General features: G+C 41.2%; 1 protein-coding gene across 1 annotated transcript in view; it reads right to left on the bottom strand.

The window, feature by feature from the left end:
• exd3 (exonuclease 3'-5' domain containing 3) overlaps positions 1–16,193 on the bottom strand; it is a 54,834-nt gene that overhangs the window by 35,444 nt on the left and 3,197 nt on the right. The window contains exons 3-14 of the mRNA XM_071904309.2: positions 12,938–13,002; positions 11,189–11,350; positions 10,458–10,643; positions 10,229–10,282; positions 9,417–9,556; positions 9,198–9,304; positions 9,035–9,108; positions 7,647–7,685; positions 7,349–7,515; positions 3,098–3,251; positions 2,655–2,853; positions 2,429–2,538 (exon numbers count right to left, since the gene is read on the bottom strand). Coding sequence (XP_071760410.2) covers positions 2,429–2,538; positions 2,655–2,853; positions 3,098–3,251; positions 7,349–7,515; positions 7,647–7,685; positions 9,035–9,108; positions 9,198–9,304; positions 9,417–9,556; positions 10,229–10,282; positions 10,458–10,643; positions 11,189–11,350; positions 12,938–13,002 — 1,457 coding nt within the window. The remainder of the gene's footprint in view (positions 1–2,428; positions 2,539–2,654; positions 2,854–3,097; positions 3,252–7,348; positions 7,516–7,646; positions 7,686–9,034; positions 9,109–9,197; positions 9,305–9,416; positions 9,557–10,228; positions 10,283–10,457; positions 10,644–11,188; positions 11,351–12,937; positions 13,003–16,193) is intronic.

Raw genomic sequence — 16,193 nt, 5'->3', positions numbered from 1 at the left:
GGCTTGAGATGCAAGGAAAAAATACAAGTAATTTTGACAAGTTAAAGAGACAAGCAATTGCCAATAAAGAAAAAGACAGTCTGAGTGATCCTGTTTATTTGATGGAGAAGCATTTCTATCCTGATAGTGGAGTGGAATCTTCCAGGGTGACAACGCCCCAATCCACTGGTCACCGAGTGGTTCGATGAGCATGAAAACAAACTAAACCATAAACCATGGCTGTCCCAGTCACCAGATTTCAACATAACTGAGCACTTATGGGAGATTCGAGATTCGCCGAAGCTGTTCTGGCGGTTGTGGTGGCACAGTGCCCTATTAAGACACTGTGTGGAATCCAATCAAAATGTGGCATTGGCATTTACAGTCAAATCAGGTTAAGGACTCCCAATAGACAACCAAATGTATCCACAACATAGAATCTCTTGCACCGCTATGAGATCATGAGTTTTGCAAAAAATAGGCAACTCAGAGGCCCATTACTTCCTCAGTTCCTTAGTATCCTCAGCACATTTTACCTGCATACCTGTAAAAGTTTAGGTCCCATCTTATTTTCCTCATACATGCTCTCACTTGGTCACATTATCCATAAACATCTCTTTTCATTGCTACACTGATGATTCTCAGTTATACATGACCCTCAAACCTAGCAACAAGAACTGCCTCCATGAGTGCCTCACAGATATTAAGAGCTGGATGTCTCAAAACATTTGACAACTCAATTAAAATAATTCAGAAATTACAGCTTTCAGCCCCCCCCCAGCTCCACTATCTTTATCCAAATTAGAGTGGGCAGCCCATCTCCAACATGAAGCCAGTGGCCAGAAATTTGGTGTTTTTTGACAGCAACTTAGCTTTGATGAGCAGCTAAAGAGGGTAATGCAGTCTTCTTTCAGTTCTTTCAGATGAGAAATATATCCATAACCTCTCTTATCTGCTACCAACCTGGAGAAGGTCATCCATGCCTCTATCTCCACTCATCAAAAGTCAAAAGTCCCTCTCACTCTCAATTATTAGCCCGTAATTTGCATGCAGTGACTATGTGAACAACCAAATATATATCCAAAAATGTTTGTTTCTTAATTTTGTGAAATGAATGAAATAAAGATATACAGACCTACCTCAATTTTATATTATATTATTATAATGATGGAAAATCTTTTACTGGTATGTTTTGGTTCCTGTCTGGCTCAATTCTGCTTTCATATTGATTATGGAGGAGGAAGTGTTTGAGCAACGCAAAAAAGTATCAAATTGATTATTATAACTGAAATGTCATGTGATAATTGGTCAATAACAGCTATTTAAAGTTTTATATTACTTATAATAATGGAAAATCTTATACTGGTATGTTTTGGTTCCTGTCTGGCTCAATTCTGCTTCAATGTCCAAGTTTCATATTGATTATGGAGGAGGAAGTGTTTGAGCAATGATGAGAAGTATCAAATGGATTATTATAACTGAAATGTTGTGTGATAATTGGTCAATAACAGCTATTTACCCTGAATTTACCCAAGGGCATCAATAAAGTGCTATCTTATCTTATCTTACTTACAGTCATGTAACTGCAGTGTGAGTGTTATTGTGTTAAAAGGGCATGATTTATTCTGGGTTTGAGTGTCGGAGACTGCATTGGCCCTGTGGGTGTGTATTACAGAGCAGCGCTCCTGGTCAATTGGAGGAATATAAAGCTCTATAGTGAAGTAAGCGACTAAATTTTGAACACGATCAATCGTCATGATGGCAAAAACTAGGAAAATAAGGCCCATGCTGAAGAAAGTTTCTCGTTCCATGGTTCCAAACTTTGCCTTCAAGTTTAATTAAGTATTCAATGACTTTAGTGTTGATCATATATACATAATATTTGATAGGGAAAATGTACAAATCAGGCATAACTACCCATATCAATAATGTATTTCAATTTCTGCTTGTGTATTTCGAGGCTATGTGCTTGATTTCACGCTTTTGAATGCATGGCTACTCAACTAAAATGGAGCCAGAGTGGGCACAAACGGAGGTCTCACGTATGTTACTGACGTGCTGCTGACGCCATGTGACGGTGTAAACTATTACTGTTGCTACTACTGTGATGACTCAGCCAGTAGCTCCACTTAGCCTCTCTGGAGAGTGTATGTAAGGCTCTTTGAGTGAAGCCGGGCCTAATGACAGAAGATTTAAAACAGTCTGCCCAGTGGTGAGTATGTCATTTTTGAAATATGTAAACTACTGTTACTGGAGTGGCAGGCAGATTTCAAAAGCTGCTGGAAATCAATTTTGAATGAGTTGTTGGTTTTTTTTTTCCTTTCTTCTCTTTTAAAGTACATCATGTGATTGATCGTGTTTTTCAACTTGCTTATTAAAATCAACTGCCTTGACTGGATTTAGACTGCATCTGTTTGAAGTTATGTGGATGACAGGATGATGATGTTACCTTTTGGTGTATACTGAGAAGATCCAACACCCCCTCCATCTTCAATGGCTCCTCTGAGAACTGGGGCCAGGTGGCCAAGAGACACTTCAGATCCCCTGCCATACCATAACCTGGATGGGAAGGTGTGGGTGTGGATGGGGGAGATGATTGAGAGAGGGAGAGAAATGTAAAGAAAAATATCTTACATGTATTAAATTCAAACCTTTTTGCCGAGTCTGTTGCTCACCCAGTTTAAGGACTTTCCGCCCAGAGAAAAGGGTTCTGATGAAGATAACTGTATCTTGGTGTTGCCAGAACCCGCTGGCACACAGGTCTAATAAGAAAACCTCATCCAAAACCGCAAGCTGTATGAGGGCAACATGCTGAGTTGAGATACAGCCAAACCTGGGCCGCCACTCCATGTCTACTCCTACTACACCACCTTCCTAAGGAAGGAGGGAGAGAGAGGGAGGAGGGGGAATAGAAACAGAGAAAGAGTTGAGTTTTTAATTTCAAGAATAATTCCATATACTTTCCTTCAATATTAACTCCAAATGCCCCTCCATTTATTCATCCAGCCATCCATCCAGTTGATATACAGAGATTTTCCACTGACTGAAATTTGACTGACTAAAAACACAAAACTTTTGTCAATGAGGCAACCTTCCCTTTTTATCTTTGTTTCTGTACCTTGAGCACAGTGTCTCGACATCTCTGGAGGCCTTCCGGTGTGTCCACAAAGTGAACCTTGTCCCTGCTGAGCGGCAGCTGGTAGAACCTCTGACAGTGAGACTGGGGTGGCACCCACTCCTCAGTCTTGCCTGAATCACTCAGACACCCCTGTCTGAGGAGAGCGGAGGAGGATAGTCAGTGTACGTGTGTGTGTGAGTGCATTTGAGAGATGAAGAGTGAAAGAAAGATGAAAAAAAAACATCAACAGATACAGAGAGACAGAGGAAGAAAACAAGAGAGACTTTTGTGTGAAGCTACATCCAGATTGGGGCAGCAGACTGGAGGTGACAAACTGCATATCACTGCATTTCATGATTTTCTGACAACGCTGAGGTTGAATCCAACAGCAGAAGGAGCTACACTAAAACATCACGTATTTCATCTTCTGCCATCCTCCACCATTGATTTCAAAACTGGATAATGAATAAGGGTTATTTTTTCCCCAAAAAAATATCCCATTTTCAATCATGGGATTAAAACCCATCTCTCCCGATACCCAGGAATCCTGTTTAAAAAAAAAACAAAAAACAAAAAAAACACTAATGCTATATTTCAATGAATGTCTAATTTTGTGGTTAAAATTTGCTTTTCCCCACCAGAAAATGTCTTAGTCAAATGATTTTGGTGAACCTAATGTTTATACTTCCTATTATGCCACTTGGATTTGGCAACAAATACAAACTGCTTTTCCTCACAGATCTTTTACTTGTTTAATAAGAAATGTTAACAAATGTTGCCTTCAAGTGCATCTCGTAAACTCCTACCTCTGAGATCAGAAGTCGTAAATATACGTGTGCTTTTAGTTGCAAATAACAACAAAATGGACCTGATAATAAAAGTAGTTTTTCTTTTTGGTGGCTGATGTTTTACTTTAGGAATCAAGCAGCAGAGTGCTACTTTGTGCTGCAGTGGCAGAATGTAATTGATGTTTTAATTTATTTAAAAAATAAAAATAAAAATGCATGACAACTAAAGTAAAAAAAATAGAAACATACAACAATATTAGTTATTGACATGGGATGCCAAATAATATATATTAATATAATAAAACATTGTTGCCATAAGTTAATGACATGGCTTACATGTTTTCCGCCCCCTAAATGTTGGGTCATATAGAAAATCTCTACTTTACTGGTTGTATTTACCACTTTGTTGGGTTGTTCATGTGTGCCCAACTCATAATTACAGTAGGCTATTTCCAACAGCGCTTGAAGCAGGGTAACATCTGTGGTTGTATAATATTGTGCAAAACAGGCTCCACAAGTGGAATGTTGAGACATCTGGAACAACTGTACAGCAAATATCAAGGTAGGCTTTCCACTGAGCACGCAAGAAACAGAGAAAGTTAAAGAGATAGTGGAGGTATTGTGCCGTGGTGCTGAATCCTCAGATGGACAAGTTACCTGTAGCGGACCTAACGCTAAAAATAAAACTGAACAGAAATAAGAATCGGCTGAAACACCGGCTGGGTATTCTCACTTTCACTGATAAATAGTGATGACTTTCAAATGATGACGCACAGTGGCACTACAATAATCCAGGGCTGCATACAGCATTGCGAGTTATGTCATCATTCAAATGCCAACATTAAATTTCACTGATCACAATCACAAATTCAGAACACATAATCCAAATTCAGTTGCCTGGTGGCACAAATCTCACCCCATAGTGTGTGTGTGTGTGTGTGTGTTTGTGTGTGTGTGTGTGCGCGCACGATAGGAGGGTTGGGATGCAGGAGTGTACATCTCACTGACAAGCATAGATTTTCATTGAGACGAGTAGCTTCCAAATGATTTGTGTTCCTTCTGTGAGCTGAGTGTCATCGTACGGTGGAAATATGGAATCACAGAAATTTGTATTTTTATGGGCATGGCTACCAAAATCTCCAGCACGACTCATGCATTGACCAAGAGTGAAAACAGTCATTTTTATCCACTACTACTGTATATGACCTGGACCACGCTGTCTGGAGTCGACAAAAATGGCAAAACCACCTGTCTTTCCCAGGCCGCCCTCTGCTTTCCTTCTCAGTCCATCCGATCTGGCAGTCCACCAGCACGACAGGAGTCTGATGTATTCACTGGCAGCTAAGTCTCTGTGAACCACATTAAGCCACGTTCCCAATATTCCCTCCGACTCCAAACAAAAAGGCGGAAAACTTATCCATCTTGTTCACCAGCGCCTTCATGTTTCCCAGGATTAAAAGTAGAAAGCAAAGTTTAAATTTCTCTCCACTCACACCTTAGCGCCTGCACTTTTTCCTCTCCTGCACTCTTTCAACTTGGGAGGCCAGCAGCCAGGGCAATCACTCGGTTCTCAGAAGTATAACAACATTTCACACTACTGTCCAGTGATAAAAGAACAAAAGGAGTAAGCAACAGCATGTTCATAACACACTGACTGCTGAAATAACAGAGAAATATGTGAGCTGCTGCTACAACAGGTGTCCACTTGAACAGTGCCATCTTGAGTTACTCTACTGATGAGGCAGGAACAAGCAGTAGAATGGTTGTGAGAATGTCTACCATTCTCAGCAAGAAATCAAGGTGAGAGAGGACATCAGCAACCATCATCACCTTAGTAGAGCTATGATTTAGGCGACGGCCACACTGATCCATCAGAAAATGGACAGAATTATTGACGGATTTGGCTTTCTGTCCATTGGTTTGTTTTGGAACATCAACATGGTGGGCGAGGCAGAAGTAAGGTTTTGCTTATAACGCCACTATTTATTTATAGAAGACTATACAGACTATACAGTATAAATTAAATAAGAAACTGAAAACCTGCAGCCATCCCAATGTTACACCAGACTTTCTTCGTTTTATGTTTGTTTCTTCGTACCGTTGTCGCATGTCATCCCCACTCTCTCCCAATCTTTCCTGTCCATCTCCACATTGAACTATCAAATAAAGGCAAAAATGCCCCAAAAAATTATTTTAAAAAATGAAATAAAATAAATATTACGTTTTTTTTTCCTTTGAAGCTGTATACTGTAGGGGAACGAAGAATGACTAATTGTGGGCATTATCAGCTACAGTAAGACAGGAGACAGTATGGGATGGTAAATCTGGACTGCCTTATAATATTCTTGTGCTGATTTCATAGGGCCGGCATAGTCAGTTAAGTGTAAGTACAACTACATAAGGTGCATCCACCAAACAAAACAATCTAGGTCAGAGGAATAAGATGAGAATAGATAACAAGTACGTGTGCGTGAGATTATTAGCTCTTTAGGATTAAGATATAATCTTAAACACATTACCACATCCAGTCAGTCCCACACCTGCAATTCAACTTTTTGCTTGACTAGTTTCACATTTAACTCCTACAATGTCTAATAATGCACCTTATACACTCACCAAGCACTTTATTAGGAACATCTGTACACCTGCTTATTCACACAATTATCCAGTCAGCCAATCATGTGGCAGCAGTGCAATGCATAAGATCATGCAGATACAGGTCAGCAGCTTCAGTTCATGTTCACATCAAACATCAGAATGGGTAAAAAATGTGATCTCTCAGTGACTTTGACTGTGGCGTGGTTGTTGGTGCCAGACGGGCTGCTTTGAGTATTTCTGAAACTGCTGATCTCCTGGGATTTTCATGCACAACAGTCTCTAGAGTTTACACAGAATGGTGCGAAAAACAAAAAACATCCAGTTAGCGGCGGTTCTGCGGACGGAAACGCCTTGTTGATGAGAGGTCAGAGGAGAATGGTCAGACTGGTTGGAGCTGACAGAAAGGCGACAGTAACTCAGATAACCTCTTTACAACTGTGGTGAGCAGAAAAGCATCTCAGAATGCACAACACGTCCAACCTGGAGGCGGATGTCACTTTGGTAGCCGGTTGACATTGAGCTGAAAGCTGATACCTACCCAGTATTAGTATGGTGTTCCTAATAAAGTGCTCGGTGAGTGTATATTCAATGTAAACTGTCCACCAGATATGATTCAGCACAAAAGGCTTGTTAATGAGACAGCTCTCAGCGCCTGTGGCTCCAGAGGCAAAAAACTAACTGATGATGGAGTCAGGTGCAAAGTGTGAGGACAGAACAAAATTTTGCACTTTAGGAACAGACATCACAGTCTGCATCTGTATAATTTTATATATACATATACACATATACAGGTACAGCCACTTATATCAGTGGCCCCACAAGTATCAAAATGTTTATATATTTATGCATATTATAGCCAACTCACTGTAGATTAGACGGTAGACTCTGCTGCGTTTCCCATATCCCAAAGGGAAGTCGATCTCTGGGGATGCTGTATCGCAAAGACCACTGGGAGGCTTTCTGGAGACCGCAGTACTTCACCAACATCCTCACCAACTGGATCTGCAATTCAGGGTCATCTGCCACTACACACTACACAAACATAACACATACACACAAACATATAATCACACACAGACACTCTATCTTATTGAAAGGAATAATATATCTCAACATACTCACTAAGTCATATGCGCACACACCTAAGGGTAAAACTTGTTTACCTGTACATGGTCACTCCAGTTCTCCTCTGTCATGCTTTTCTGAAAGAGAAAATGAAGGGTGATATACAAGGAGAGAAAAAAAAGACAAAAAATAAAGATTACATATTTTTGAGTCAAACCTGTAACTGTACCCTGACTAAGATTTTCTCTAAATATATACAGTGCCTTCACAAAGTATTCAAACCCCCTGACTTTTTCCACATGTTGTGGTGTTGCAGCCTGAATTCAAAATTAACTAAATTGAGAATTTTGTCATTAATCTACACATAATACCATGATGAAGTAAAAAAAACTTTTTCTTTTAGCAATTTATTGAAAATGAAATACAGAAATATCTCATTAAAAAAACCCTAAATCAGTACTTTGTAGAGGCACTTTTGGCAGTGATTACAGCTTATACAGGATATACAGTATGTGGGGATTTGGGGATTTTCTCCCATCCTTCCTTACAGATTTGCTAAAGATTGATCAAGTTGGATGGGGAGCATCTGTGAACAGCTATCCTAAAGTCATTCTACAGATTTTCAATGGGATAAAAGATTAAAGATAAAAGCCTCACAAATCTGCAAAAGTAGCGCCTAGCCCTTAGCGAGACTAGCCACTGCAGGAAAAACAACAAGGAGCCAAGAACTGTGTCCTGGGACACCACACATAAGATGAGCTGAGGAAGATAAGGCATTTCCCAGCCCAGAGAAGGCTCTGTTAGCCAAATATGATTGGTGTCATTAGTGATGCCAACCCAGTTTTCAATGTGGTCAAGTAAAATAGCATGGTCGATAGTGTCAAAAGCTACGCTAAGATCTTAAAGAATTAAAATAGAGCAGCCACCAGCATCAGAAGCAAGAAGGTCATTAGTAATTTTAACTAGGGTAGTTTCGATACAGTGAAGAGCTCTAAATCCTGATTTAAATTTCCCAGAGATGTTATTATTGTTCATAAAAGATATGAACAACACCTCTAAAACCTTAGATAAAAAGGGTAGTTTACAAATAGGTCTATAATTGCTAAAAGTAAGAGGTCCAGGTTAGTTTTTTTTTCCCCCAGGGATGGTTGAATTACAGCATGTTTAAAACAAATGGGGACTGAGCCAGTGGTTACGGAGGTGTTTATAATTCGCTTGAGGGTTCGGACTGACTGTTTGAAAGACCTCTTTTAGAAAGTTAGTGGGGGTAATTGGAGGATGAAAGTATTTTGGACACCAGACAACAAAGACTATTTGGCTGCCAACTCCAAACTGTTCCCATCATATTCCATTCAAATTCTGGCTAGAAGGGATAACTTTGTAGTAGGCTAGACTGAAAAGTACAAGCCATGGGTGAGAAAACATTTTCATACAAATCATATATTACCACGCTTATTGTACTTTGAAAGCCAGCTGAATTGCTTACCTCCACAAACCTCTTGTACATGAGGAAACGCAGGGAATCAAGTCTCCTCTTGTACAACGAATTGGGACACAGCACTGGAACCAAAAGAAGGAGAGCATATTAACTTCTGCCTGAGACACATATACATACACATAAACAGCCATGCATGTGCACAAGCACACACCTTCGTCAGTGTTGAATTTCTCCATGAGTCGGAAGACGTGTTTGGTGAGCATCTTGGGTTGGATCCGGCCAGTGTGGTGTTTGGTTAGGGAGAGGCGAGGGAACTGCCTGTGGACACACACACACACACACACACACACATCAATGATGGGAGGTTTTCGACATCTTGATACAGAGACATGCAAACATTCACACACATGCGCTCACACACACTCCATACCTGCATAGCGCTTCCACATTGAAGCTGGGGTGGCACCAGGAGTCTAGCAGCATGACCAGTTGTTGTTCTAGTTGATGGTTGCCCATGACAAACGACTCTGCCATCGGCAGCTTATCCTGCAAAATCAGCGGTATACACATCTGCAGAGGGAAATTACAAATGACAATGTGGAAGCTGGTTAGAGATTTAAAAAGGGCATTTTGAGCATAGAACTCTTGCTTTCCCTGATTAGGTATATAGGGGTTGCGGAAATTAGCCCATCTGGGGGTAAACATGGACCGTCACTGCAGAAATCCTCTACACCAGTGTTTCCTGCTGTATCTATTTGTATTTTGTAGATATAGGGGTTGGGTGATTATAGTTCTGAAATTCATATTCACTCCTGGGCCCATTAACGGATCAGTTACAGGAAGCATTGCAGTGTAAGAATGGCTTTTATTTGGATATTTATACAGTGATATATGGACAGTTGTGCTGTAACTGCAATTTTAGAATTATTTTTGGGTGTGTGGGTGCGAGTAGGGACTGGGAGCACTTAAAAGCAATTTGAAAATGTGATCCTAAGCTGTGGGAACATTTTACTCCTTACTTTTTAATTTTGTCTACACTCTTCTCTTGACCATCAGCTCTATGGGATCTTGCATACCAGTGAGATATACGACCAACTTCAGACACATCATATATACAGTATACACACACATGCCCTCACCATGCGGGCAGAGAGAAGTTCAGATCTACCACACCTGAAAGATGCTTATATTCACCGCTTACACAAACACTCATACATATCCACCGAAAATGTCTTCTCTCACCTCCTCCATATTCAGTTCATTCTGTAGTTTCAGTTTCATGCCAAGCAGTGCTGCCTATCAAAGACAGAGAGAGTAAATTAAATGCCACTTCATCAGTCTAAAATAAAGAAGAAATCTTATGTGTCAAAATTGTTTAATAGAATTGTTGTACAGTCTCAAGTCTCAAATTTAGCAGCTGAAATCGTTTTGCCCCACAAAAATGATGTCAACATCAAAGACAGACACTCACCTCTCTGTAGCAGTTGAGGGCCTGCAGCCTGATTATTTGCAGTCGGAGTATGCTCGGATCCAGGGACTCGAGTCGGTAGATCTCCACAAGACTGTCTACGAATTTGGGCTGGGTATCTGTCAGCAGGCTCAGAGCCCGACGTTGGAGCGCCACTGCTTGCTGCTCTGAGAGTGAGCTCAGGGTCACCTGGTGGAGGGGCACAAGAGAGGGTTAACTAAAGAAATGCTCGCACAATATTTTATAAGAAAAAATGGAAAGAAGAGAGATTCACCACACTATACAGAGATTGAAAACATTAAGGATATTTAAAAAGTAGAGCCAGCACAGTTAAGAAACCATGCTATATATGGCATTTGAGAACACAGATGTTCATCAGACAACAGTGGAACTGCATAGTTGTGGTAGTGTTTGTAGTTAGCCAGACTAATCCAACATTTGAATGAAGTTCATCAAATTAACTTGTTAAGCTGCAGGACGTCTGTGTTTGTTTATTGTTTGTCTTCCGGGTTTCATTTTGCACCAAAACAGCACATGAATGCAACTCTGTTTAGCAGCCGACTTGGAAGTCCCGGATGTCGGACTTTCCCACCAGCACATGAACACAGCATAACAGTTATAGACAGAGACAGAATCAAATCCCCCTCCAGGAAGTTTAACAAACAAAAAACAAACAATCAAATACATTTACACATTTTTTTTGTTGTTGAAACTGCATGATAAATCTTGTCTACCTGCGGGTGTTCCTTCATCCACTGTTGGAATTCCATGAGGATGCTATGGCCAAGCGTGTGGCTCCGGCCCTTCTGTTTGCCCGGACAGCCCTCCAGGATGGTAAGTAAGGCCTCCAGGGGCTCAGCCAGCTTTGAGAATCCCTGGTAGGCTGCCAAAGGCAGCTGGGGAGGGAAGAAAGGGGAGAGGAAGGAAAATTGGAAGGGAGTCGATGAAAAGGTTAGAGAGGAAGAGGTGGATGGAATAACACAGCCTATATAATGTGTATGTGTTACTGGTTCCACTCCTATTTCATAATAATTCATAATTCATTCATACATAAAATAATGCAAACATGAATGTTTGCATGAGTCAAGGTGTAAGAACTTAATTCATCATTAACAATTATGTGTTAATTTTGTATTGATGGCAAGTGATGTACAGCTTCATATTCCTGTTATTAGGGTAATTTTGTGTATTAGTAGTTATGTTGGTAATGTTGGTAATTAGTAGTTATGCAGAATGTTCCTTAAATGCTTTGGATATTTTTACAAGCCTTTGTGTCACATGGTATCTGCTCATTTTAGTCCAATTAGCTACACATGTAAAATATCAGTGGTAGAAGTCAGGTCCACTAGAAGTTTAAAAAGAAGAAAGTCATGTTGATGGTTGCAACTAGAAAGCTTTTGACCACATGTAACAACGTAGTTTTGCTCAACACTCAACTTAAGTTTATTTGAGAAAAGCTTAGGATAACGAGTGTGTGGATGAGTGAAGACTGGCTTTGAAACTGGCACGGAAGAGAGATTTCTGCCAATAAAATCTAATGCCATGTTTTCCTCCCTCATGCCTTGGAGTCTGGAGTACAACTCTAATGCAGTGTGTTGTGGTTTCAAGAAGCAAACATAATAAATAAGTCAAAGCATAACCTAAGAAGTCTAACCTGCATGCAACCTCAGCTTTGGATATAAGTTTGATTTTGCTGCTAAATAGGATTTTTTTTTTCAACTCAAATTTTGTGTCAACACAGTGCTCAAAGTTGATCAACCCAGGCTTATGAAAACAAACTACTACTGTTGGCAACTAGCAGGGGTGGTAATTAACACCAAAGTTACCTGCCAAATGCTGCTAAATCTTAGACTGTGGCATAATAAGCTGGCTACTCTACCAGCCACATTGGGAATCATAATTTCCTATTAAACCATCACCTGGAGATCATATTCTAAGAATCAAAGTGTCTGGTAAAATGAGGAAAATGGCTGGTGAATTTTGGAATACCCAAAACATGGTAGCTAGTTGGTGGACAAAAAGAGCTCATTTCCCCCCACTGGACCCAGCAGACGCAAACCTCTGACACATTTAATTTAAGAATGCAAACTCTGGCCTAAGCAACTGCCTACAGGAGAGAATATTATCTGTGTGAGAATGCCTCGTACAGCGTCTTAATTTGCAAAACAGATGTCATCCACTCAATATCCTCCTCACACAGATCTCAAGTTCATTCAGTGCAGACGCAAATTCCTTCCTTCCTACTGACAGACACTCTGGTTTCCTCATTAACAGACACACACACATACACAAACACAGTCACACACGCTAGTCAACTTCAATTAAACATACCAACAACATCCACGCACTCTCCCCCCCTTGTGCCTGTGAGAGTCTCGCAGATACACACAGACTCGATCTCTCCCTCTCTCTCTCTTAGTATACACACACACACACAAAATTGCATGTGTGAAATCGACACTGTGAAAGCGACTCTTTCTCACCGTCTGAAGGTCTTTGCAGTTCCACAGCTCAAAGAGTTGATCTCTCAGCATGACAGGGTCAACACCTGGGGGACACACACACACACACACACACACACACACACACACACACACACACACACACACAGGTGAGCTGGGGTTACACTCTGACCTTTGACTCCATCAACCTGTCATTGGACCAAACCAATTGGCCTATTGTTACGGGGTCCAAGCGCCATAGGAAGGAACCTTATTGTATTTGCTCAGAAACTGTAAGTGTTACAACAACCACATTTGGCAGGTGGGCTCCTATTCTCTTCCCACATTTTCACAATTTACAGTGAGACGGTGTATGAAGGACACATGCCGTTTGGCAAAATGACATTTTGTGCTAAATCAGGTCTCTTGAATTTGCTAGCACTTAGTGTTGGTGAGTGGCTCAGTGGTTTACAGTGTTGCCTCCCTCGAAGGAGGTCCTGGGCTCAAATCCTGGCCCTTTCTTTGCACGTTTTTACCATTCACTGAATTATAATATGAATATGAATATGATTGATATGACAATATTAATATTGTCACTACTTAACCTTTAATTTTGGAACATTTGAAAAAAATCCAATGCCAATTTGGGCTTGAATCCTTCCAATTGCTACTTGTGGATATAAGTTAAAGTTTGCTTACTTATATAGCCCTTTATCACAAGCATGTCTAAAAGGATTTTACAGAGAATGAGCCTAAATAGATCTAACTGATCAACAACCAACCATAGAACAGAATGATATAGGACAAACATCAGGAAAAGCACAAGATACACAAAAGCAGATTTTAGCAAGACATAACAGCTAGAATGCTGTTATCCATTTGAATCTGCTAGTTATTTCTCAAGTCCATTAACATTCCTTCCAGCCTTGCTTTGTGACTCATACATGGAGTTCACCTGCTCTTGGTGTCCTCATGTATTCAGATTTTTATTTTTATTTTTCAAGGTGTGCTTGGACCCTTCAACTGTCGCTTGCAACTATATTTCCTCTTATTTTAGACTCTTCAAGTTTGGGTGGCTGCCCCCCCCCCCCTTCTTTGTGCTAGTCTAAACAGGTCCTGGGGCACTAATAAAAATAATTATTATCAGGGATGCAAATTTTACTGACCCACCAGCCCATGACAGCCTGGCAAGTCCTTGATTTAATTTGCTGTGGGCCAACTTTGAGTCAAAATTTCACACCAATTTTCACTCTCTAACATGACTGAGCAACAGATGAGCAACAGTTTAAAGCAATGTAGATGGGCGGTTCTGCTAACAATTATGTCCAATTGCATTTTTTGCTATTACATATGTTTCCATTATAGCCTCCTATGACAAGATACTTGTTTTGTTCCATTAGCCTATTTCCATGCCTTCTGAAAGCAATATTGGTGCTAGCTACATGTGGTAAAAACACTTCTGAAACCATAAGGGTTGATCTGCCCTTTCTCTTAAGGACTGGTCTTATTACCATACTGGGAGGCCAATTTGTTGCCGAACAGTCTCAACATATCTTGTTCTGTGTCCAGCCTGAATCTTGGCTTGCAGGTAACCTGATACATTGGAAATATTGTTTGTTAAAACAGGCATAGTTGAGTAGCCATAACGTCAAATATTATTTCTTAAACAGGCATAGCAGGGCAGCCATAACATCGGATTAACAGCTGAGGCTGGTTGGATGGTTTGGAGGAACCCGGCATTAGCTTTGCATTCCAGTCGAATCTGCAGCCAAAATACTCTGGGGAAGACTCTCGGAGCACATTTTTGGAAGGCCACGCTGGGTAAAAGGGCCTAGAAACAAGGGGAGGTGTGTGCGTGCATGTGTGTTTCACATTTTGTGTCTCTCAGCCTGTGTGTGTGTGTGTGTGTGTTCCACTGAGCATTCCCGAAAGCTCCAGCCTCTCGCTCGCTCATGCTGTGTGGGCTCCGCAGTACCTGCCCCCCTGTCTCCCCCCCTCCTTCCCAGGGCCAGTTTTCCTGTTCTCCTCTCCCTCCCTCCCTCCCTCCACCAGCCTCTCTCGGTTTTGTCTCGGATTTCCCCAGGAAAGGGCAACGCGGTGGTCATGGTGTAAAAAATACAGCCTTCCTGATGCATAGCCTGGGAAAGCAGACCAAAAGGCCTCTCCCCCTCTCTCTCTCTCTCTCTCTACTGGCCTCTTTCTTTACTATCTCTCTCTCTGACACTTTCTCTCCTTCACGTCGCCTCTCAAACCCTTACTTTACCCGTCTCATTTTCTTATGATATCTTATTCCCTGCCACACCCTCTCTGCCTCAGTGTTTTTGTTCAATCATTATACTTCTCTTTGATTCCTTCACATTCCTCCCTCCATCTCACCTGAATTCCTTCTATTCAAATCGCACTACCTGCCTCAAAGGGTCATCACTCTCTTATTTTCTCTCACGCCCATGTTCATTCTTTATCACTCTTTTCTCTTCACACCCTCTAATTCTCTCTCTTCTTTCTGTCTCACTCCATTTCTCAACAACAGCAACGGAAAGTGACAAAACTGCTCTCTACCAAAAACAAAAAAGCAGCATCTTTTCTGCTGTGCGTCAGTAAAATCTTTCACAATGTTTCTCAGAATTTCAACTCAAACATTTGAATAGCTGCTTCTTTTCTGTGCTATAGACTGTGCTATTTATCCCTGCTTCTCTACTGTTATAAACCCCCCTCCAGTCTATTCACCCCATTGATAAGCACGCATACGCTCACAGGGACACACACACACACCCTGATTCACTTCAGTCTTATTGCTCTTTGCTGGTTGGGGGGGGGGGGGGGGGGGGGTTAGGAATGTGGAGCATGTAGTTTCACTCTTTAGAGAGGTTTGGCTGGTGGGTGAATGACAGAGTTGGAGGCTCCCCATTCATTACAACATAATAACCCACATCACCACATACACACACACGCACATACACTCATTCACCATAGAGAAGGTGAATTTTTCTTCATTTATTGAATTCCTCATTGGAGTTGAGTTCAAAGTGATCTGACCCCATCCTAGTCTCCCATTCATTACTACACAATAAAAGTCACACTTTCATCTCAGGAAAGTGGCGACAGGCAGGTGTAACAGCCTGTTGCCAGGTAGCTGCCAAAATAAAGGAAACACAAAGTGTCAAGTGTCTAAACAGGGCATTTGGTGTCACTACAGCCACCAGCAGCTTCATGTGCCTTGGCAGAGAGTCTGCAAGTGGCTGAACACTGGAGGGATGCCACAGCATTCTTCCACAACAACTTCTCTCCTTTTGTCTTT

This window comes from Centroberyx gerrardi, chromosome 2 (genome assembly GCF_048128805.1).
Source record: "Centroberyx gerrardi isolate f3 chromosome 2, fCenGer3.hap1.cur.20231027, whole genome shotgun sequence".
NCBI classification, from domain to species: Eukaryota; Metazoa; Chordata; class Actinopteri; order Beryciformes; family Berycidae; genus Centroberyx; species Centroberyx gerrardi.
The sequence above is the reverse complement of the archived record's forward strand: the minus strand, read 5'-3'. Positions and strand labels throughout refer to the sequence as shown.